This window comes from Odontesthes bonariensis, chromosome 15 (genome assembly GCF_027942865.1).
Source record: "Odontesthes bonariensis isolate fOdoBon6 chromosome 15, fOdoBon6.hap1, whole genome shotgun sequence".
NCBI classification, from domain to species: Eukaryota; Metazoa; Chordata; class Actinopteri; order Atheriniformes; family Atherinopsidae; genus Odontesthes; species Odontesthes bonariensis.
The window spans coordinates 19,034,543-19,055,322 of NC_134520.1; the positions used below are offsets into that span (position 1 = coordinate 19,034,543).

The 20,780-nt window shown below is 39.8% G+C and overlaps 2 protein-coding genes across 2 annotated transcripts; both read right to left on the reverse strand.

Annotated features, from left to right (window-relative positions):
* Window positions 1-190: 190 nt before the first annotated feature.
* Window positions 191-6,446, reverse strand: LOC142400463 (fizzy-related protein homolog). Its single transcript, XM_075485355.1, has 14 exons — window positions 6,267-6,446; window positions 5,425-5,534; window positions 5,177-5,305; window positions 4,258-4,321; window positions 2,946-3,076; window positions 2,652-2,734; window positions 2,362-2,545; window positions 2,205-2,270; window positions 1,999-2,101; window positions 1,722-1,906; window positions 1,401-1,634; window positions 1,160-1,264; window positions 960-1,052; window positions 191-865 (listed from the first exon to the last, which is right to left on the reverse strand). The coding sequence occupies exons 2-14, from the start codon at window positions 5,491-5,493 to the stop codon at window positions 824-826; spliced, it is 1,488 nt and encodes a 495-aa protein (XP_075341470.1). The 5' UTR covers window positions 5,494-5,534; window positions 6,267-6,446; the 3' UTR covers window positions 191-823.
* Window positions 6,447-14,315: 7,869 nt separating this feature from the next.
* On the reverse strand, window positions 14,316-19,807 carry rx1 (retinal homeobox gene 1). Its single transcript, XM_075484363.1, has 3 exons — window positions 19,501-19,807; window positions 16,309-16,562; window positions 14,316-14,801 (listed from the first exon to the last, which is right to left on the reverse strand). Exons 1-3 carry the CDS (start codon window positions 19,805-19,807, stop codon window positions 14,316-14,318), a joined length of 1,047 nt encoding a protein of 348 aa, XP_075340478.1.
* Between the last annotated feature and the right edge of the window lie 973 nt (window positions 19,808-20,780).

Sequence of the window (20,780 nt, forward strand, 5' to 3'; positions counted from 1 at the left end):
AGATTAATCTGTTTTCCTCATAGACAGGCACCTGGGTGTTAAACGATTAGTTTAGCAATATGATTCTATAGTTCTCAAGCTGAAAAATGTAAAAGATGCAATGTTATAGAGCCAATCAATCAATAAAAAAAACCAGAACAAAACATGTCATTTAAAAAAATCAAATGTGCGTCAGGTTGGACACTGGGTGTTCTGTTCTTCCATCTTTTATTTATTGATGCTTCAAAGAATCACCAACATTATATGTCTAAATGCTCAGCATTAGACTTTATGGAAACACAAGTAGAGGAGCATTTTCCCAGCCAGCCACTCACAAAAGTCTCTAAAGTTTCACTGCAATCACTGTGTTTAGTTTTTCCTATTTTAGTCATGACGCGATATGGCATTCGTCTCCACAGAATCTCCAAACTGTAAACGGGTTATTATCAAATCTCTGAAAGGTTTATCATGTAACAAGTGCGTTAAATAATTTAGACACAATATACACAAAAAAAGAAAAAGAAAACGTGATGTCAACATCTCAGATGCATCTACAATGAAAATGGTATCACAATGTCTTTAAGAAAGGCTTACAATTTGTTGAGTTGGGAATACAAAAAAGAAGAAGAAATCAAGCCACTTTTGGCTCAATTTCAAAGTTTAAAAAAAAAAAAAGTATACAATCATAATCAGGGCCGACAAGTGAATACAAATTTCCCCCAAAAAATTGCTCCGTTCATTTCACTTTCATGTCCTTTGTACTTTATGTGTTTAGCACCGTGTTTGTGATCTATCCATTGGATCACACTTGAGTCTTTTTTTTTTTTTTTTAATTTGTAAACTGTTACCGTATCCTGGTAAAGAGATTTAAAACGGACACAGATTCCTGCAAAAAAAAAAAAAAAAAAGTCTTTGTTAATGATTTTGCAGACATGAGAGCGTGTGTGTAGCCACAGAATGCTGCAGAGCTTTTTTCTCACCTTTGTTGAACGTGTTTTACTGAAAACATTCCAGAAACGCAGGGTCTCGTCTCCGGCACCTGTGACTATTGCTTCACCGTCTGGGGACATGGCCTAATAGTTGAAGAGAAAAAAAGCTTAAATCATGAGTTTGCCTGCTGTTCTGGCAAATGTGACCTACAGCAAAAAAAAAAAAAAAAAACACACACACACACACTGACCAGGTAGAGCACTCTGTAGGAATGTCCTGTGAGCTTGGCCACCTGAGTGAGAGCTGGATATTTCCACACCAAGATCTGGTTCTGAGAGTATCCGTGTGTGCTTACCTGCAAGAAAATAGAGCAAGTGTTGGTGCTTTTTATACTGAACTGCATACTGAATTAGGTGAATATACTAGATGGAGATTAGGTATTGAATCATTTTAAATCAGTTGCCCACGGCGGGGAATATGGAGTCACTTACCAGCTCATTAGCATGTTTGGACCAGGCCAGGTTGCAGACCTGTGAGCCGGTGTCCATACACTGCAGCGGCTGCGATGTCAGGGTATTCCAAAATCGAATGCAGCGGTCAGCAGTGCCGCCACCGGAGGCCAGGAGGCCGTGTTGATGAGGGGACCAGGCGATGGCTTTTACTGCAGCCAGGTGATCCGTGTATGTCTGCACAGGGCTCAGCGACGAGTGGTTCCACACCAGCAGCTGAGAGCATAAACCCACCCCCCCCCCCCGGGTTAAGGAACACAGTGAGCCAACAAACACAGTGACAGGTTCTACAAAGATAAATACCTTATTGTCGTTGCCGCCCGAAGCAAGCAGCTGATGGTCAGTGCTCCACTTCAAGCCACACACTTCCTGTCTGTGTCCCTGTAGCCGTCTCTCTGACTGCAGCGGAGGCGTCCGGATGTCTCTTTGAAGAATCATACGATCACGGCTTCCCGAAGACAACTGGTCTGCGTTCCACGCCAACGCTCCTATGAACAGCGTAAGATTTAATGTTTGTGGGGTCAAGTTTTTGAGAATCATTTTCAAGGTTTAATGCTTCAATTCACAGCCCACTTCTCACCGACTCTGGCTGTATGCCCTTCCAGCACAAAGAGCTTTTTGCCAGCACCGGCATCCCAGATCTGAACATAGCCTTTATGCGTCCCCACAGCCACAAGATTTCCCTGAAGACACAAAGCCACTTTTTCAGTAAAAAAAACAACAAAAAAAACCCCAACTCAAATGAAAATTCACCATCGCAGTTTTCTGTATGCTGCTTAGACCCACCCTTTCAGACCATCCAACGGATGTGACCGAGTCTCCCTCCACAGATAAATCGCACAGCCTCGTCACCTGAGGAGAACATCGTTCAAGCGCACGGGTCAACTACTCCTGCCAGGTAAGAGAACCATACCATGACAGACACAAACACATCCTGCAATACCTGGCTGGTGCAGGCACTCCAAAGGTAAACACATGTGCCCAGCCCGACGCTCAGCACGTTCAGGGACGACCAGTCCACCAGGTTGAGGTAAAAGTCATCCTGCAGCTCTGGAGCATCCAGGACTTTAAAGGGGATCTTGGATATCTTTCGAGTTGGCTTCCTTGGTGAACGCAACAATTTCTGACTGCAATGCAGGAATTTTTATTTAAGCGTTGTTGTTTTGTTTTTTTTCCAGGGTTCAATGACAACATGATCAGAAAACTAAAAATATATAATAAAAGGTTGTCTACCTTTTATTGCTCACAGGTGATAGAGAGTAGGGAGAGATGTTGGTGCTGTCGTCAGGTGATGACCTTTTGCTGTTGAGTGAATACTGCTCAACACATAAGAAGAAAAAAAAATGTTCTTATCAGCTTCGCTAGAAATAATCCAATCATTAAAGAAAAAAAAACTTAAACTGGTTGATTTTGTTTGTATCCTCACTCCAGATTCCACCTGCATACATTATGTCTACGTTCTAAAAAATAACGCATCATTGGTTTCTATATTCAGTCTAAAAGGAGTATAACACAAAATACTCGTACAGTGAAGAGACTCCTCGTCTCGGGCGTTGATGGCAGTAGACGTCTGTCCTCCGTCTGAGGGTCCTGGATCTTCTCTATTCCTGCTCCCAGCAGCTCATTCTTCAGTAAAGCAGAGTAGGCCAGCCCGTCCGCTACAAGCACAACAGTATCTTTTGACTCAGGAGACAGCACAAACAGCCATGAAAGGACTAGATGCACATAAGTGGGGGCCTGTACTATGAAGCCGGATAAGTGGCTTAGTGAGGTAACTTCAGGTTCAGTATCACAAAGTAGGTTCACTTCTTACCAGGTTGTATCACCGTGGCAACTTATGCTGGAAACTTTAAAAAGGAAGCCATACCAACTCTGGAGCAGGTTAGGTTTTCAGATAAGAGATCAACACATTTAAAAGCGTCACCTCCAAACTTATCAATTCTGTTTGGAAATGAAGGAGAAGTTGGTGCGTGAACAGTGAGAAAGCCTCTCTCTGACTGAGTGAAAGACCGATCGCGCTGTTCGACTTTTACTGGGAAGCATCTTTATAAGAGATGTGTCAGCCAAAGGGAACACTTAGGTAGTCTAGAGAGGCAGATTCCTCTAAAGCTTGTTCCTGCTTAAGGGTTTGCAACTACCATTAATTACTTTATCATAATCATAACTAAAATACTAAATATTTTGTTGCCTCTTTTAACAGACTTTCTATGAGTGAGCAGTGTATCAAATTTGAAAAAGTGCACCAAATGATGTCTGTATTCATATGCACATACATCTTATGAAGTGTTTTAAAAACTAATAAAAAAATGTAAAAATGACACGATAACTAAAATGATGTTCAGTATTTTAGAAAAGGAAAGGAACTCTGACGTTTACAAAAAGCCCACTGGTCTGAATTGCTTTTATGCCTTTTAAAACAGCAAGAGTTACATCTGACAGGATAAGACTGAAACTTTCTCACGTACTGCAGGAATACACCTGCTTTAAATTCAATGAACAAAATGCAGACACACAAATCAGAGGAATCTTCTATTTCTTTAATGACTTAGCAGTGATAATGATTAGCTTTCTTTCCGGTTTTGGCTGCCGCAGCCATGTTGCTTTTCAGTCTGCTCGAATTTTAGATTGCGACTGGTCAGCTGCGGCCATCTCCACCTAATCGGATGAGCACACCTGGGCAGACTTAACAAGCTGACAACCAGTGCCGTAGAACCGCTTACTCAGATCTCCATTGTTAAACCAGATCACCTGAACATACCTTGGTTGTGTTGAACCTGCTTCACGGTACGGAACTTAGGTCACAGAACTACCAAAGTAAGAATCTCAAAAAGTTGTTTACCTTTGGTATTATCTGAAGAGGCATCCTTTGTTTTTCTGTTCTGACTTGGTGACTTCTCATTTTCCTAATTAAAAAAAAAAAATGAAAAAAATTCATATAGAGCAAATACCGTTGTTGAACTGAGGCCTACTTTTCTCACAGAGCTGCACCCAGACACACTCCAACATATAGACTTTACAAACAACTTTGGAAATCACAGACAAAAGTAGTCAGACTTGTTGAAGCTGATTTACCCTTTTGTACCACTTTTTACACTCTGGACCAAGACTCTGGAGATTGAAAACTGTCAAATAAAAAAATATATATATAACTAATGAATTTGGTGACTGTGGCTATATTGGTTACGCCCACTTTGCACCATATAAAGATTGAAGAAAACAAGAAATCAAATAAGGGAAGTGAACACTGGAACAACATGTGCCTGCAGCTTTGAAAAAAAAAAAGTTATTATATCTTAAATATTGTTTTTGATTCCGTCTGAAAGCTAAAAGCTATTTGGCCAGCTGACCTAACATATTTTTCTGCATATTAATCAACACGTGAACAAGAGTCATAAACACTTCCAGGTTGTTCAATGGAAATCTGCCATGAAAGGAAAGTGGTCTATCAGACAAACTGTCCACCAAGTTCTCCTGACCTACATCAAACCGAGACATTTTGGGTTACGTTGCAGCTGATTGAAGGAGAGGCAACAAAAGTTCCCAGCATACTGTACTGTACTAACAAAACTCTTTAAAGACCATTAATAAAAATCCAGGTGACAAGCTGGTCCGGAGAATGGAAACTTTGCCACGCTGAAGAATCTAAAATTTCACATATTTGACTTTGTGTGTCCAAACAGTGACTTGTGCTGTAGATGCTACTCTCTTAGAAAACCCCAGACATACTGCTAAACAATTCACATTCGACAGGTTCATACATTGATTCTGTGGAAGTTGATGTTCCAACTGGCTCCAGCTCTGGTTGGAATAAATCTGTCCCCAAGCTTACTGGGTGAGGACAACGGGGAGCCGGTGAGTGTCCAACTGTGCAGACTCGGTGGCAGCTTCTGCAACATCGACACATTTTCATAAGCCTTAACTTATTATGTCAATGGATACTGTCACATATTCAATGATGATGAGGAGCATCAGGAAGACAGAGGAAAAAAGAACATTATCGACTCACAACAGGGCTCAAGTTATCATTCTGAATGTTGATCTGGCGGAGCAGCCGATGTTCATATTCAGGATCCATCCTAGACCCCCAGCACACCGCCACAGGCTGGGAAGACAGACCTGACAGACACACAAAAAGTTGCCATAATATGTGGTAGCACTGTCTCTGTAAGTTGTTTGAGTTGATCAGCTGTAAATGCTGACTATGTATAAAGCCTTGTATAGGCACAGGAAAAAGCTTTGAGATGTTTAAAGAGAAAAACTGTGGCTACATTTGTTAAAGTAATCCAAAAATTCGCATTTATTATTATTTTGTTCCTTTTTTTGTAGGCAATACAGTCAATGTCAGTCCGTCATTTTTATTCAGTGACTGACTTAGCGAAATTTAAACTATTCCTGTCAGTGTTATAGATAGACAAAAAAAAAAATAAATGGTGTCATCCTAATGTCTTAATATCAGGGAATTAGATTTTGAATTAACTTAGCTTGTCGTTGACAGGATAAAACAACATAAGATAGATTTTGAAGAAACTGCACTTTTAAAGGTCGCCTGCAATTTCTGCCTCGTACACAATAAAAAATGTTCAGCAAATAACTGTTCTGTAACAGTCTGTCATGTTTTCAATACCATCTTAAATTCAGAGTTGAAACAGACCAGTGTCGGTTTAATGTACTCTGATTATTTGTCACGGTGTTTAAAGAATATTTTCACACTTACAGACGCTTTTCCGCAGCTGTTTTGTCAAATTGTCTTCGCTCTTGCTATGTTTACTTTAAACACCCAGATGCAGATAACTGCGCTAGCAAACGTCGCTACAAGCTAATCTACTCCTAAATGCACAGACAACATACCTCCAACGAACCAGCCGATCCCTACCACCGCCACACACAAACACCAGAAGCAACACGGAGTTCAGAGGAGCCTACCCGATATATTAAATCATATTTACTCTACGATTTCTGCTAGTTATTGTAATTCAGTTTGGCTAAGGCGTACATGACATTGCATTGTGGGACTTTTCGTGACGTACACCACTCAAATCAAAACACGGAAATGCCTCAAGTGTTGCAAGTGGAAGTTTTTCACTTGTAATTTTTCATTTGATTTTTTTAAACAGTAATGCTGTTTAAAAAAATCATCTGGAGTCAGATGCTTTAAATAGCATCTGACTCCAGAGGGGAACATTTATTATTTTCCAATTTCAATTAAAGTGATATATAACGATGAAAGTCTTCCGGTTGACAGATCATAACCAATAGTTCCAGGTCGAAAACTGTGACTAAGTCAGCTATACGAGTCCTGTTGGAAATAATGTAGTGAATTCAATGCGTTTTAAACTTTATTAAGCGCTTAAATGTGAACAAATAAGTTGTGTCCTTAGTTTTATTGTTGTATCAAGTGTCAAACATAGAGGGCGCATCAGATCCACTTTCAAGTCTGTACCCATGTGAGGGCAGTTGGAGTTGTTGCCTGAACTCACAGATTACTAGTTACAGGTAAAACGTACAATGTAACTATATCAATTACTATGATGATCACATTTGATCTATTTTTCAAAGCATTTCCAACAAATGTTTTTGACTGTACAATACAGCTGAAAATTACTGGGGGCCCTGAGGTGCAAAACACAACAACAAAACAAAGCATTTCAGAGGCAAACTCACAAGACAAAAACTAACATTTTTAATACACAACATTTCAGTAAATGCAACATCTAAACAAAAGAAAACAATATTTTGAAAGCACAACATGAAAAAAAATGTCAAGTTGAAGAATTGTAACAAAATTCCTCTTGAAATGTTATATCGTGTGATTTGTTGCCATGTTTTCTGTTTTGCTGTCATGTTTCCAGAGATGTTTTTGGTACAGATGTGTTTTGTCTGAAATGATTGTGTTTGGAACTTAGCAGTGTATTTCAAGCCGTATAGATGTTACATTAGTAAACAACACAATTACCATCAAATCTTTGATACAATTTTTTTCTCAGTTTGATCTGAGCAATCCATATGAACCTGAATGTAGTCTGTCTGCACCATAAACTATATACAAGATCTTTCTATAGGGTCGATGACTTTGCTGGCCTGTCTTGTATTGGTAATACATCACCAGAAGAGGGCATTCTAACTACAAAGCAACAGAATAAAAGTTCACAAAAATACATCACATACGTTATATTTATATAAACTTACAACACTGATATATATGCTTTACAGTGATTAAGATCAAGATTATTGTATTGTCATGTTAGTCACGAAATTACACTCCGCATTTGACCCATCCAGGTTGGCACCTGTTGAACACACACATGCACAGGGTCACACACTCATGGAGACAGATGCCATATACTGGGCAGCCAATCACAGCGGGGAGCATGGGGGTAGCATGCCTTGCACCTCGGCCATGGCAAGGAGGACTGCCACCCCTCCAGCTTTCAGTCCACCAATCTTGTGCGTGGTTGTTTGTCTCAGTGTTTGCTCTTTGATGGACTTGTCACCTGGATGGATCGACATTATATTCGAATGCAACCCTTTCTTATTACCAACATTTTAATTAGCCACTGTGATTAACTATCTTATTTTCCCTCTAACTGTAGACGACTGCAATTTTAGTTATAACTAGATCCAACTCAGGATGCTTTACCTCCAAAAGTCTCAAATAAGCCTAATTTTTCTTTATGAATTTATCTGAACAAATGGCTCACAGGTTTTGCCTGCAATCTGAAAAACAAATTTACCTATTGTGTTACAATCAAAACACACCCCAGAACACATGCCATCAGTAACACTAACAAATGTGCTTAATTGATCATATGTAGGGATATCTAAGTATAGTAATGAGACAATTTCTGCAGAACAAATTCTCTCTCTATCACACATTCCTCTGTGGTTAAAATCTAATATCTTGCCAAAGGTGAATGCTTCTCTCGGTGGGATTAAAGATCCACTTCACTGAACTGTTTTGGGCTCATTATTTGTTGCCAATCCTGTTAAACAGAGAACAGTCAAATCCAAACTGTTCAGAGAAAAAAACAAAAACCTGCAGATGCATGATGAAATATTCTATAATCTAATCAAGTGCGAAGCCTGGTCGTGGTTTATCACGGTTCCAATATATATTTAGATCCACTTCCCTGTCTCCTGGATTCTATATTAACCATATTCAGCAGAATGCGTGTGTGTGTGCATGTCTGTAATAAATCAAATTTGCGAATCCAAAAACAATACTGAATGTATTTTTCTGCCATCATCCCATTCTACACAATAATGCAGTCTCTGAAATGCACAGCTAATGACCATGTGGTATTAACAAAGAGCCTTTAATGCTGGTAATTGTAGTGATAATAATCACACGCTGAGCACACAGAGGGCCCCCTGTAAACTTCACTGTGTGTTTTCTGGTGAGTGAGCCTATAGAAATGTACCACATCAGACACACAGCATAGTTCTACAAGTGTGAAGGAAGCATAACCCACACTGTCAGTCTGTCTATCTGTCTCTGTCTGACAGACACACCCTCAAAGCACTGGCGCCAACAACCCCCTCCGGCCCACCACCTCACCCATCCACACCCCCTCAACTGACCTCTAATTATGTCATGCGAAAAAGCTGTGTCCCATTGAAAAGCTCTCTCAATCAAACCCAATTAATTCCGCTATTTTCCCTTATTATCCTTTGCAAGGAACGCGTCCTTCCAATAAGACTGTTAACTCCAGCCGTGGCTCTTTCAGATCTACTGGAGTGCAGGAGCAAAATAATAGACTGCACAATTAATCAATTAGTCATTAGGAACTCAATTGTTTCTGATGAACACCATCACTGTGTAGTAGAGTTGAGTTAGGTCTTTCTCAGTGTTAATTTCCACAAGCAAATCAGTCAACAATCTTCATTCATATGACTTTTACAGCTCGTCCAAATTTAAAAGCAAGAAGGAAGTGGCAACCATTTCCTCACTTCTTATGATCTTAGATTGTTGCTGATAATGAGAATCATGCACTTGTATACACTTTGTAATTTTCTGTTTTGTTCAAGTGGTGAATCTACTCATCAAATCTTGAGTAAACTGCAGGTCAGAGGTAACAGAAGTAACAGATAAATGAGTTACCTTTCAGCTGAAACCTCGTAGAGTTCCCATCTGAATAACTCACATTTGATTTTACACTCTACAGAAGAACTTTCAAAATTTTCTTTTTGTGTCTGTTTTGATTAAATGAAGCTGTGATTGTGGTCATTTTTATCAAGGCTATACAAGAAGCACGTTCAATGTACAGGCTCAATAATTAAATATTGAATTCAAGAATTCAAATCTCATTTAAGATCAGACCTTTATGCAATCAAGACTGGAGTAATTGGAGATGATGCAGCTGTAAAGTCTCAAGTAAAGTATCAAATATCTCAATAGAGGGACTAAAAGCAGTCAAGACCTTTGGAAAATGTGTGTTTATATTTTGGAATTACCCGGATTTTTACTTTGATTGCTGTTGTATGATTTCTGTATTAACCTATATTCTATAGCTAAACTGTAGCATATACTTACACACACAAACACTTGTTTTATTATAGATGTTCAGTTCCTTTTTTTTTTCAAACATGAATTTGTGTAACCTGCAACTCAAGTTTAATTTGCCCACAGAAGATTTAGTGTTAAGTGTTAGGTGTTAAGTGAAATATTCTATATATATTTATTTATTCAGAGCAATGCTTTCTTGTTTCATGCATATTTCCCTCATATGTAGACCACTGTCTTGTCCAAAAATACTTTTGCAGCCAGTTTCGAGATCGATATCATGCTATTTTTAAAGTTCAGTGAAAGCTATCATTGAGGTGTGATTCACAACAATCAGTCTGCCTCAAACAGAGCAAACTTTATCAGGAACTAGATGTATACCTTTATTTATGGGGAAGGGTACTTCTTGCCCCACCCCGGCCTCTTAGCTCCTTAACCCATGAAGCCTTGACACAACATATGAGTATACCTGTCCCTATGTTTTAAGCCACATTGTGGCTTGATAGGTTCAATTAAATATTTGATTCAGATAAGTTAGAAGTTCAAAAGTTCTCTTATCATCTCCATTCTGCCTTTTGAAGACACAAAACAAAAATCACACTGTTTGTGTGTTATTAGTTTAGTCAGGTTTAGCATGTCTGTGAATATGATTTAGATTATAGTATCAGATCATTTTGAGGGGTCACTGAAGTAAAAAAGGTAACTCAAAAGGAATCGCAATTTCTTTCTACTGTCTGTAAGTTGATGCTAAGAATAAATACTACATTCTGTCTCCAAGTCTCCAGCCTCTAGTAAAAATATCTCTACTAACATGAACAGTTTTGCTTCTCTTGATTGCAGGTGAATACCACATGAAAGACAAAAGGTGTTTTGATCAGTGAACAATTAATTTCCGTGTGGGGAGACAGACTTGTGCTTTTTATTGTCCCCAGTATCAAGGACAGGGAGGATTAAAGGCTGTGTTTCTGCATCTTACTGACAACAACCTTTTTGTTATCTTGAGATTGATTGTTTGAGATCAAAACTGATTTTCTGTCAAATCCACATGTCCAGATCAGATTAAGGATGTTTTAGGAAGCATGTAAGTAATATTGTGATGCAGAATATATATGCTGGGAGCATTTTACAGTGATATTGGGGCTTCATGATTTTTTAAAAAGTCACTTTTTCATGAGTTTCAGAGCATGAACATAGTGTTAAAAGTCCCATTTGGCTCCCGTTAGAATGTAAGTCATACATTTTGTGTTTGTAAAGCAGAGAGCAACTCTTCATCAGAACTTATTTTTCATGTTGCTGCTCTTTTTCCCATGCTTTCCTTTGTGGCACTCACTCCGGCTCAACGCATGCCTACCCCGGCCCCCGGCTGTGACTATAGCCCCGAGCCCCGACCCGGCCCCAGCCGAGCAGTGCCAAGCTGTCCAGCACTTAGTTAGTGTCTGTTCAAACCCAACTCGGCCCGGCCCAGCCCGGGTACTAATCCCTGGGGCTGTCAGAGGACCCCGCTCTGAACTCATCCTGCAACACAGGAAAACGCTCTAATTGGGGGATTTTCTACATCATTAACCCTGATGAGCAGCCATCCCACCCACCCTCCCTTCTTTTCTCTTCCTCTCCACTCTCCTCCTCTCTCTGTATTTCTCTTACACTCCCACACTTTTCTTCAATCTAATCTCTTTCTTAATGTTTTTCCTTTTTCCTTTCTCCCACTCTGACCACCTTACATTGTTGGTCACTTTTTATCCTCTTTTATCAAGAGCATTTTTTACTATTTTGATACCTGTACAGCACTTTCAAATATGATGGCATAACCTGAAATAACATGTAAAACATTCCAAAGGCTACAAGTCTCACTTGTCTTGTGAACTTGTTATATCTAATAATTTTTTTCTAGATCATGCAACAGATTGAATTAGTTTTCTAAAGATAGAAATACTGTCGGAGAAACTCAGTGCTGTCAAACTGAATATTTCGGTGAATATTTCTTGGAAAATCAGATGCTGAGCTCTGTGACCCGGTTGAGAGTCACAAGCCAACCTCACACAAACATTGCGTTAAGCAGGATCTAATCATTTTGCAACATGTCAAAAATCATAAAAACATTGCCCTGTTGCATCCACCGGCTTAACCATATGGTCCTCAAAGTGAGGTCTATTCAGGCCTCCATCTGTCCAGGAAAGTGATTCACACGCTGAGGAGGCCAGTAAGCACGGTGGCACCGGTCGTCCTGTGAACATGTGTTGCAGCGGCTCAGCCTGCCGACAGGCCTGCCTGCCTGGGGGCAATTAGGGGAGCAGGGCCCTACGGTCAGAGGCCCCCCTAGGAAGCTCTGATTGATTGGAGTCTCATCTTCCTAACAGGCTGGCACCCTGCCACCAAACTAGGAACAGCAGAGAGCAGGGAGGGGTAATGAAAAGAAAGAGCTCTTAGATGACAGAGGGAGACAAGAAACACAAGCGGTAGCTAAAAAGAAAGAATGTCTGCCCATGTATGTCAGATGACAACGATTATACTGTAGTAATCTTGGATTGCTCTTTCGTCTTAGCAAGGACAAAAAAAAAACTGTGTGGGAATAAGTGCAGGGGTCAACATGAAAGCTCTGCAGTGAGAAAGTGGAGATAAACATTTCTATCAAACTATATTTATTCTGTAGATTTCAATTCTTTCCAGAGCATGAACATCAATAAATCCAGACAAAATCAGAAATAAAGAGATAGAACAATAACACTAAGACAGACATAACTAGGACATGCAAGACAACATCCTGTACATTTTCACATTTTCAAAAAACAAACCTAAAACTGTTCTAGTGCAATTTTGTCCGTTTTCTAACCTTTGGCTTTTTCTTGGTCCAAGATCAAATCTAATGTTTGTCCTAAAGATACTTTTAATGTGCAAGATAATCCTCGGATCTTGTATGCTGTCTAAAAACATCACAAATCAACAACACCGGAAAGCTATGTGGAGCGATGATTAGCAGCGGCTGTGAGACTATTTTCCCTGTTATCGGGTTACAATTCTTAAGATTCACCAGAAACTAAAGTAAGTTTTTCCTGTTATTTCTGTCGTTGGAAATCATATCAAAGTGAAATTTCCCAACTAGAAAACTGGAAGCTAGAACTATAAAGAAAATGAGTTTCCTTATAAAAAAAAAAAAAAAAAAAGGGGAGGGGGGAGGATTCTGAAATTGCACATTGCAGTGATGGGCTTACACCACATCTTGTTCCATTACCAAGCCAAAAAAAGTAGTCTTATTACTGCCATGTATTCCATATTGATATTGATTTTAAGCCTGATTTTCTCTGCCTTTAAGATAATTAGTTCTCAACTCAGCAACAGATGGTAAAAGACCAATACTGTGTCACTAATGACTGTCGCTACAATCCATGTTTCTAGTCGTTTGATCAAGAAAAAAACCCAAAAAAAACTTCTATAACAAAATGAGTCTATTTAGTGCAGCCTGAAACCGTTTCTCCCCCTTCAGTTTTAGACAATGGGGATACACTTGGATCAATTGTGCCAAACAAAGACTAAACTATGTGGGGTGATGCATGACACAGAGCTCTTTCTGCTGCCCTGCACGTACACGCAGCCACCCAGCACTGAGTTGCCAACAGGTTTTCTCCTCCAACTGCCACTCAAGCAAAAAAAAAAAAAAGTTACTTCTCTGGCAAGCCTGTTTACTCCCTCCCTTCCGTCTTTAAAGCATCTCTGCATTATGTTTGTAAGATTATGTCTGTGCGGGATTGTTTTTGGTATATTCTCAGTCCTGGTCCATAAAGGTGGCAGCGTTTCACTGATTTAACCTCCAACCAAATGATCTAATTTGCAGTTTGTGATCTCATATAAAAATGATCTCTCCTCACTGAGCTTCACTTCCACCAGTCATACCCAATTATCTAATCTATGCGCTCAAATATACAAACTTGGCAGTAAGTAGTAAGAGAAACCATGATAAACAAATAATGTGCAGAAAACCATATAAGTGGTCATGAAGAAGGAGAGTCAGCATGGCTGAAAAGATATTGTTTGTCATGACAAATAAATGTTTTTTTCATAAGGATATAAATTTAAATGTAATAGCTCCTTGGGTGCAAACTGTGATGCGAGCAAGGGTCACCAAGAGGACATTACAGCACCCAAGGCAATAGATTGAGAAGAGAAGAGAAATGTGAATCTTGGCAGTTTCAAGTTAAAAATGTAACCACACATCAGGTTTCACTCTCGTGTCCTTGAGATGAGGAGAAAAATGACAAATAGTTAAAAGAAAGTCCCAAAAAATGTTCCTCAAATTTCACAGCTCAGTCCAATTCTTCTGCTCTGTATGCAGGAGACATGACTCCTGCCTTTTGAACCCTAAGATATTCATTCAGTGTTTCATTTTCTGCCAGGTGTGTTGGTCACATGGGTTGCCAGGTCTTGTCCATTGACTGGATGTGCTCCTTGGCTTTCATTCTCAGAGCTGCGATACTAGAACTGCGCTGGTCCACATCCTCCAGAGGGTACTTATCAGTGTACTGTGCTGGACACTGGTAAGGAGGAGGAGCCATACTCTGCATCCCCTGACCCATTGACGGATGAGAATGAGAGTGAGGGTGAGGATGAGAAGCATGGGGAGTAGCGTTGAGGAATCCATGGCTTGGATAGCTGGGCTGGAGGCCTTGAGCTGGACCCATGAAGCCGGGAATGCTGTGGACAGGAGTAGCGCTGGACAGGGGAGAGGGCAGCCAGGGGTCCAGGGGAAGGGAGTTGGTCATTGGACCCATGCTAGTGTGGACTGGGGCCGGACGGTTGAAGGAAAGCATGGGGGAGTCATGAAGCTTCATTGTGCTTGCATCCATCTTTTCCTGTCGACGCCATTTAGCTCTGCGATTCTGAAACCAGACCTGGAAAAGAAATGAAATATTATGATGAACACGTTGGGGTTGTATGTCAAGCACATGATTGTGTGCTATTTGTGTTTTCCAGAACAGAAAGCTGTAACACTGTGAGGCAAAACGCTTCAGAAAAAAAAAACAGATTTTCACCATGCATGGATCTATTTTGAGATTTTGCTTTCAATTTGGTCTCTTTCAGACAAGTGCATAGAAAACCTCTGAAATGTTGATTAAATCATTTCAATTTATGGAAATCAGTTATATGTCATTAGTGATTGTCCTTAATATCTACACATTCCATTTCAGAACATTCACAAAGGGAAAAGACAATTACTTTAATTCCAGTAAAAAACTAGGGAAGTTTCTTGGTTATATGCATTGATTGAAATGATTAATTGTTGACATTATTTTAAGTCATTTTGACTAATTCTTCTGTCTAAATTATTGAGTTTCAATAGATATTTAATCAAACCAAGCAACTCTTTATATCTAAAAAGGCTGATTTTTTAATTAGCTATCGGAATTTATTAATATGAAATGAGTTATTTCAGCCATAAAATTACACAGAAATATAGAGCCGACATAAACAATTTCTACGTTAATCATAAATGATAATGTGTACTTTATGGACTTTAAAGGCATTAGTTCAACATCCAATTTAATGCATCTGGAAATAATTTAATCTCAAGCCATCTTTACACACAAGATTCTGTCAGATCAGATGCCACCAAGGTTTGTTACAAAGTAAGACAACAAATTTTACCTTTTGGATGACGTATCTGACAAAAATCTTCACTAAAAGAGCCCTTCACATCACTAATATTCAACAACTAAAGTAGCATTTCTGAAACCTTATGTGTGCTCAACAATGTAGGAATACAGCAGATTTTTAAAATCTGAAATGAAAAATAAAGCTACTTACAAGTGAGGAACACAGTGGGGGCGATATGAGGCTCAGTAACTTGAATAATGATACTTCAATCAGTACGCAGACTGGAGAAGTTGGGGACTAAAAGACACTAACTTTACCTTTTGAGTTTCAATTCCAGTGAAATATCATGCATTAGCCTATGCTATGGTATTTTAAGCGTGATTTTCAAAAACATTTTGCCTCAAATTTGGCCCTTTGTCCCTTTAGCCTGTCCACTGTCTTGTCCTTGCTGCTCATTTAGGCTGAGTCTTAGCACTCAGAACCACTCAGCAGGCTTGCCTAATCATTTAGTATAATCTGCTCACCCAAACACTGCCAAGCCACAGGCAAAAGGCCAGGGGCTTTGGCTCGATATGGCGAACAAACAAGTTTAAGTCTGCAGGTTATCTAAGGTGATAAAGTTAAGACAGTTGTATCAATAAGGAGACTTTCACTGTAACAACAGCATCAAGCTATCTGACATAACAGTTGTTTACTAGCGGTATATTTGTGTTGTATTTGATGTAATAACAGCCCAACAAAAGGAAAAAATGGAAGAAAAGCAAACATGTTGACCATCTTTATTGTAAATGCAGCTCATCTCACCTGGACTCGGACTTCAGGGAGGTTGACCTTCATGGCCAGCTCCTCTCGGCTGTACACGTCTGGGTAGTGGGACTTCTCAAAGGCACGCTCCAGCTCGTGCAGCTGGTAGGTGGTGAAGGTGGTGCGGTTGCGTCTGTGTTTCTTCTTGGGCTGATCATCCTTGCATGACTCTGGAGACTTGCCTTCATCACTCTCTACACTCTTCCTCAGCCCACCCAGTTCTTCATCACTCTTGTTTGCGTACAAGCCAGTGTCTGTTTAGAATATGAGAGAAAGTCATCAGCAACTCGTGCGCTCCTTCGTATCTCACTCTGCATTTTCAAATTATCAAAACAGACTTGGTGAAACTGAGGAACAATTTAGAGAGAAACAGAAAACAACCCATATTCGTGCGACTGTATCGACCACTTTCCAGCAGAGCACACATTACTCTGACACCTGCAACAATGGACTACTGTAGGTCAGTGAAGCAAGCAATGCCCTGAACCTCAAATAAGCTCTGACACATTCTTAACTGGATTTAGAGAAGTTGCTTCAAATCTTTATCTTCTCTAAAGGTAAACTCTTCTTAAAGAAATATTTAGGAGATATTTGCTCCCTTTTTTTGTGGACAGAGATGCATTTCATGTAGTGGTCTACTGTATCACAAGCTGTATGTAACAGACAGTCTTAGCAACTTCTACTGGTCTCATGTATTACAATCAAAGTAAAAGCCACAAAAACAGATTGAAAATGTCTATAGTTATGATGACCAGGGCCTGCTACACTACAAGGCTCTCACTGTAACGGTTCCCATTTCAGGATCCATTTTATCATATCCTTTTTTCTACTCTGCGTTTTTTTTTACTATATAATTTGCCTGAATAAAATATAAATAGATGAATATATCTTACAGTCTCTGTTAGCGGATGAGGTCGTTGGAAAAAGTAAGTAAAGTGGACTTTAGATACAATCTCTCTTTTTTTAAATTGGTTCTACAGAAACAAGAAGTGAGACAAAAAAATGTCTTTTTTACACATCACATTTAATGTTTCTGGTCACTTGAAAAATGTATTGTTCAGGATTCAATTGGTTCCTTTGCATCAACTAACCAAAACTAGGCAGATAAATTTGATCGATATTGTTGGAAAAGTGAAACATTTAAAAAAAAAAACACACCCATTTTATCTTGGAGCAGATAAGAACTGTCTCTACCAACTCTTGGAGGAAATATCTGGCTCTCTAACATTACCTGGTATGTTTGCCTGCTAGTTTGTTTTGAGCAACACCATGAAAACACTCATTTCAACTAAATCAATGAGCTGAAATGTGCTAAAAGCTCCGCAAAGCTTAGAGAAGCAGACTTGCACATTCTTCATACCACAATGATGTATTGGTATTACGAAAAAGTTGATAGCAGCAGTTCCATGTCAAGTAACACTAAAGTAAAAAAAAAAAAAAGTCTGGGAGTTAATTTGCCTTGACATTGAAGATTGTATTTTGTGCTTGAACATCCTAACTCAACAGGCTAAGGACGGACAAGATTTCCCAACCTTTTCTGAGCTTCAGCAGAACAACTGTGCACCAATCCTAATGCTAGCTTGTTTTTATTCAGGGGATATGTTGATAGAGGTTTGAAAATGAAAAAAAAAGAGGTCACCATGGTCTTTCCACTGGCAAACAGGAGCAGCGGCAGAAGCAAAGCAACATTTGGGGGGTTGATTTATCCACCTCTCATTAAGCGACTATGACAAAGACCAGGCACTGACAAAGGCAGAGGTCAGGTCTGGTTCAGTGACCAGCTCATGGCCTGTCAACCCGTTGCAGCCACCAGTCTGAAGTCTCTCCCCTGTTTCTCAGCCAGGACAGCGTCTCCGCACAGAGAAGAAGGGACTGACACCGGACACTGAAAAGCAGCTCATTCAGGCGGAACTGGACTGACTTCACAGGAAAGACAGATATAAAGAGAGTGATGTCATTGTTGCTGATGTATCTTATTTTAACAGAACAAAAGTGTATTTAAATCATTTTGAGTCATTTCTCTGGAGGAGATGGATCCATAACCAGGTCACAGACACAACTTTTTCTTTTGTTTCTACCACAAAATCACCAACCACCTGCCTGATCCTGGAAATAGCCTCAGATTAAATGTTGTAAATTTGATTCTGAGACCGAATGATAACAATCACACCAGAATGAACTACTGTACAATCTAATCTGCACAGAAGAGCAGATTAGGGGGAATTCCACAAGGGGATGGGATTGGTCTTGGGGACATAAACCCCCTTCACCATCTTGTCCTGTGATTTATCTGTCAGTCCGCACTATTCAGTTAATGCAACGAGCGCTACATGGCAACAGTATGCAACACTGACTCTAAATTTGCATATGAGGGGTTATTTTAATGGATAGAAATGGTGTCAATTTTTAATTGGATAACCTTCGACAAGTGTTCAAGTAATGACAGGACAAATAACAATGATAATTATAGCTGCTGCCCTGTTCTCATGCAGAAGAATAAGACCGATTTCAACATGTTAATTTGTATCAAAATGTTCAATTATTTGGTTTATTACATGTTTTCATTGCACTATATTTGCAGTTGTTGAACCCCAGGATTTAACCCAAAATTCAGGTAATCATTGGCCCACTATGTCTCATAGATGTTTTGGACAGTCTATCATTATTTCATTACTTTTAAGAGGCTATTTTGTTGAAACAGTTCTTTAAATCTTTTTAAATGTACGCTGTCTGTTATGCTTTTGATTCGTCTGCTACTGTTTTCTGTGGGTACATTTAAAGCCTTATACATACTGACTACACTGTTTATTTTTAGAATGAACCTAGACTGGTTTATTCTTGACTGAACACGGGCCAGTGGCCAGATAAGTTTATGGTCAACAGTCTAAATCAAAATCAAAAGATTTATAACGTTTTCCCAGAGGCATGAATTTATCATTTCAGCGCTTGGAAAATCTATAAATCTTTAAATCTGTTAAACATTGAAGATGAAGTTTTCCTGTTTTACAATCAATATATATAAAAAAAAAAAAAACTCAAATATTTTGCGACAATATAAAAAAATCTGTTTCTTCACTTTATTCTTAATTACAAACTCTAAAAGACCAAAGACCTCACCCAAAAGATAATGAATGCCCTGTGGTGTACAACAAAATGCTCGTAATGAATGGAGTCCGGCATCACTTCACTCACCGTGGTACTGCTGCTGCTCTGTGCTGCTGTTCCTCACGGAGGAAACGTGTCCGCTGTAGGACGGATGTGACGAGGTCTCATGCTGCTTCCCATGTTCGGCCAGGCCATCGATGTTCACTTTGTGAGGCCCCGGGGCTCCGGCAGGACATAACAAAGGGTCCTGGTCCTTACTGAACCCAAGGATGACATCAATGCTGTGGACGCGGCCTCCCACAGCAGCGCCCCCACCTTTCCCCATTTCGTGGAAGTTGCTTGGTGAGAGGCAGCTGTCGTCCACCATGCTCATGGTGTCCAGTGATAAATGCATTGGAGCGTTTGGGCAACAACCCGGGCCTGCGGACAGAAGGAAAAGGTGTAGGTGATGAACTACAGGAGGTCAGAGATCACGTTGTTAAGCTTGATAATTCTCTGTTCAATCCCTCTACACCTCTAAACCTGATTATCATCTACAAAGCTCCAGGCAATTGAGAGTTCACCCCTTAGACTGTAAAAGAAAAGTAACCTAATGATATAATAGTTTTCACTTTTCTATGAATGGTCAGAACCTAGAGCCATGCAGCACTTCTTATGAATATGAAATCACTTTGTAAGTTCATTTCACATCTCTCATTCAACCAAAGACAGGTTTAACGTGTGTTCTCCAAACTCTAGACAAATATATGCATTTAACGTAATGACAAAGAGTAAGTTGGTCAAGTGTTTGTAACGACGCATGTAATATCTGCTGTTACGTTCAACACAGTTCACAGACAAACTATTCATTCTTCAAATGTAAAAATTGCTGAAGAATAAACCAGGATGATGTGTTTGGATAAAATTTCTGCAAAAACAGAGGAAGTACGTAGGGCATGCAGATGAAAATGATGAAAAGTAATTGAGTTAGCAGACTTATCACACAAAAAGGAAACGCGCACCTATGTTAGATGAGACAGTGGCAGTGCCTACCTTTTAGAAGAAAAATATGTTGAAGAGCTGAAGTTACTGCTGCCAGTGATCCACCTGCTCCTCTCAGCAGCTCGCCCCCCAACTTTACTTTTCCTAGATCCGCTCTGTGCTCCGCCTGCAGTCTCTCAGTCCACTCTGATTACCTCTTAACGTCCCTCTAATGATTTCTGTGTGTTGTAAACGGTCCTGAAAGAAACTCTCCAGTAAAGTGCCGCGAAATAAAGCCAGCCAGTGCAAAGAGCTTTGAGCAGCTGAGTTCAGCAGCATCCACTCCAGCTCAGAGAGGAGAGTGGGAGAGGAGTGAGATGTAGAGGTAGACAAAGCTGAGGCGGCGT

What these genes read in the sequence shown, in the direction of transcription:
- LOC142400463 (XM_075485355.1), bottom strand. Translation starts at nt 5,493, where the DNA reads ATGGATCCTGAATATGAACATCGGCTGCTCCGCCAGATCAACATTCAG. An exon ending in AGACGAGGAGTCTCTTCACT is followed by an intron (nt 2,735 to 2,945) that starts GTACGAGTATTT and finishes TGTGTTGAGCAG; the next exon opens with TATTCACTCAACAGCAAAAG. An exon ending in CCAAACATGCTAATGAGCTG is followed by an intron (nt 1,265 to 1,400) that starts GTAAGTGACTCC and finishes ATTTTCTTGCAG; the next exon opens with GTAAGCACACACGGATACTC.
- rx1 (XM_075484363.1), bottom strand. Translation starts at nt 19,807, where the DNA reads ATGCATTTATCACTGGACACCATGAGCATGGTGGACGACAGCTGCCTC. An exon ending in AGAGCAGCAGCAGTACCACG is followed by an intron (nt 16,563 to 19,500) that starts GTGAGTGAAGTG and finishes TATTCTAAACAG; the next exon opens with ACACTGGCTTGTACGCAAAC. An exon ending in TCCCTGAAGTCCGAGTCCAG is followed by an intron (nt 14,802 to 16,308) that starts GTGAGATGAGCT and finishes TTTCTTTTCCAG; the next exon opens with GTCTGGTTTCAGAATCGCAG.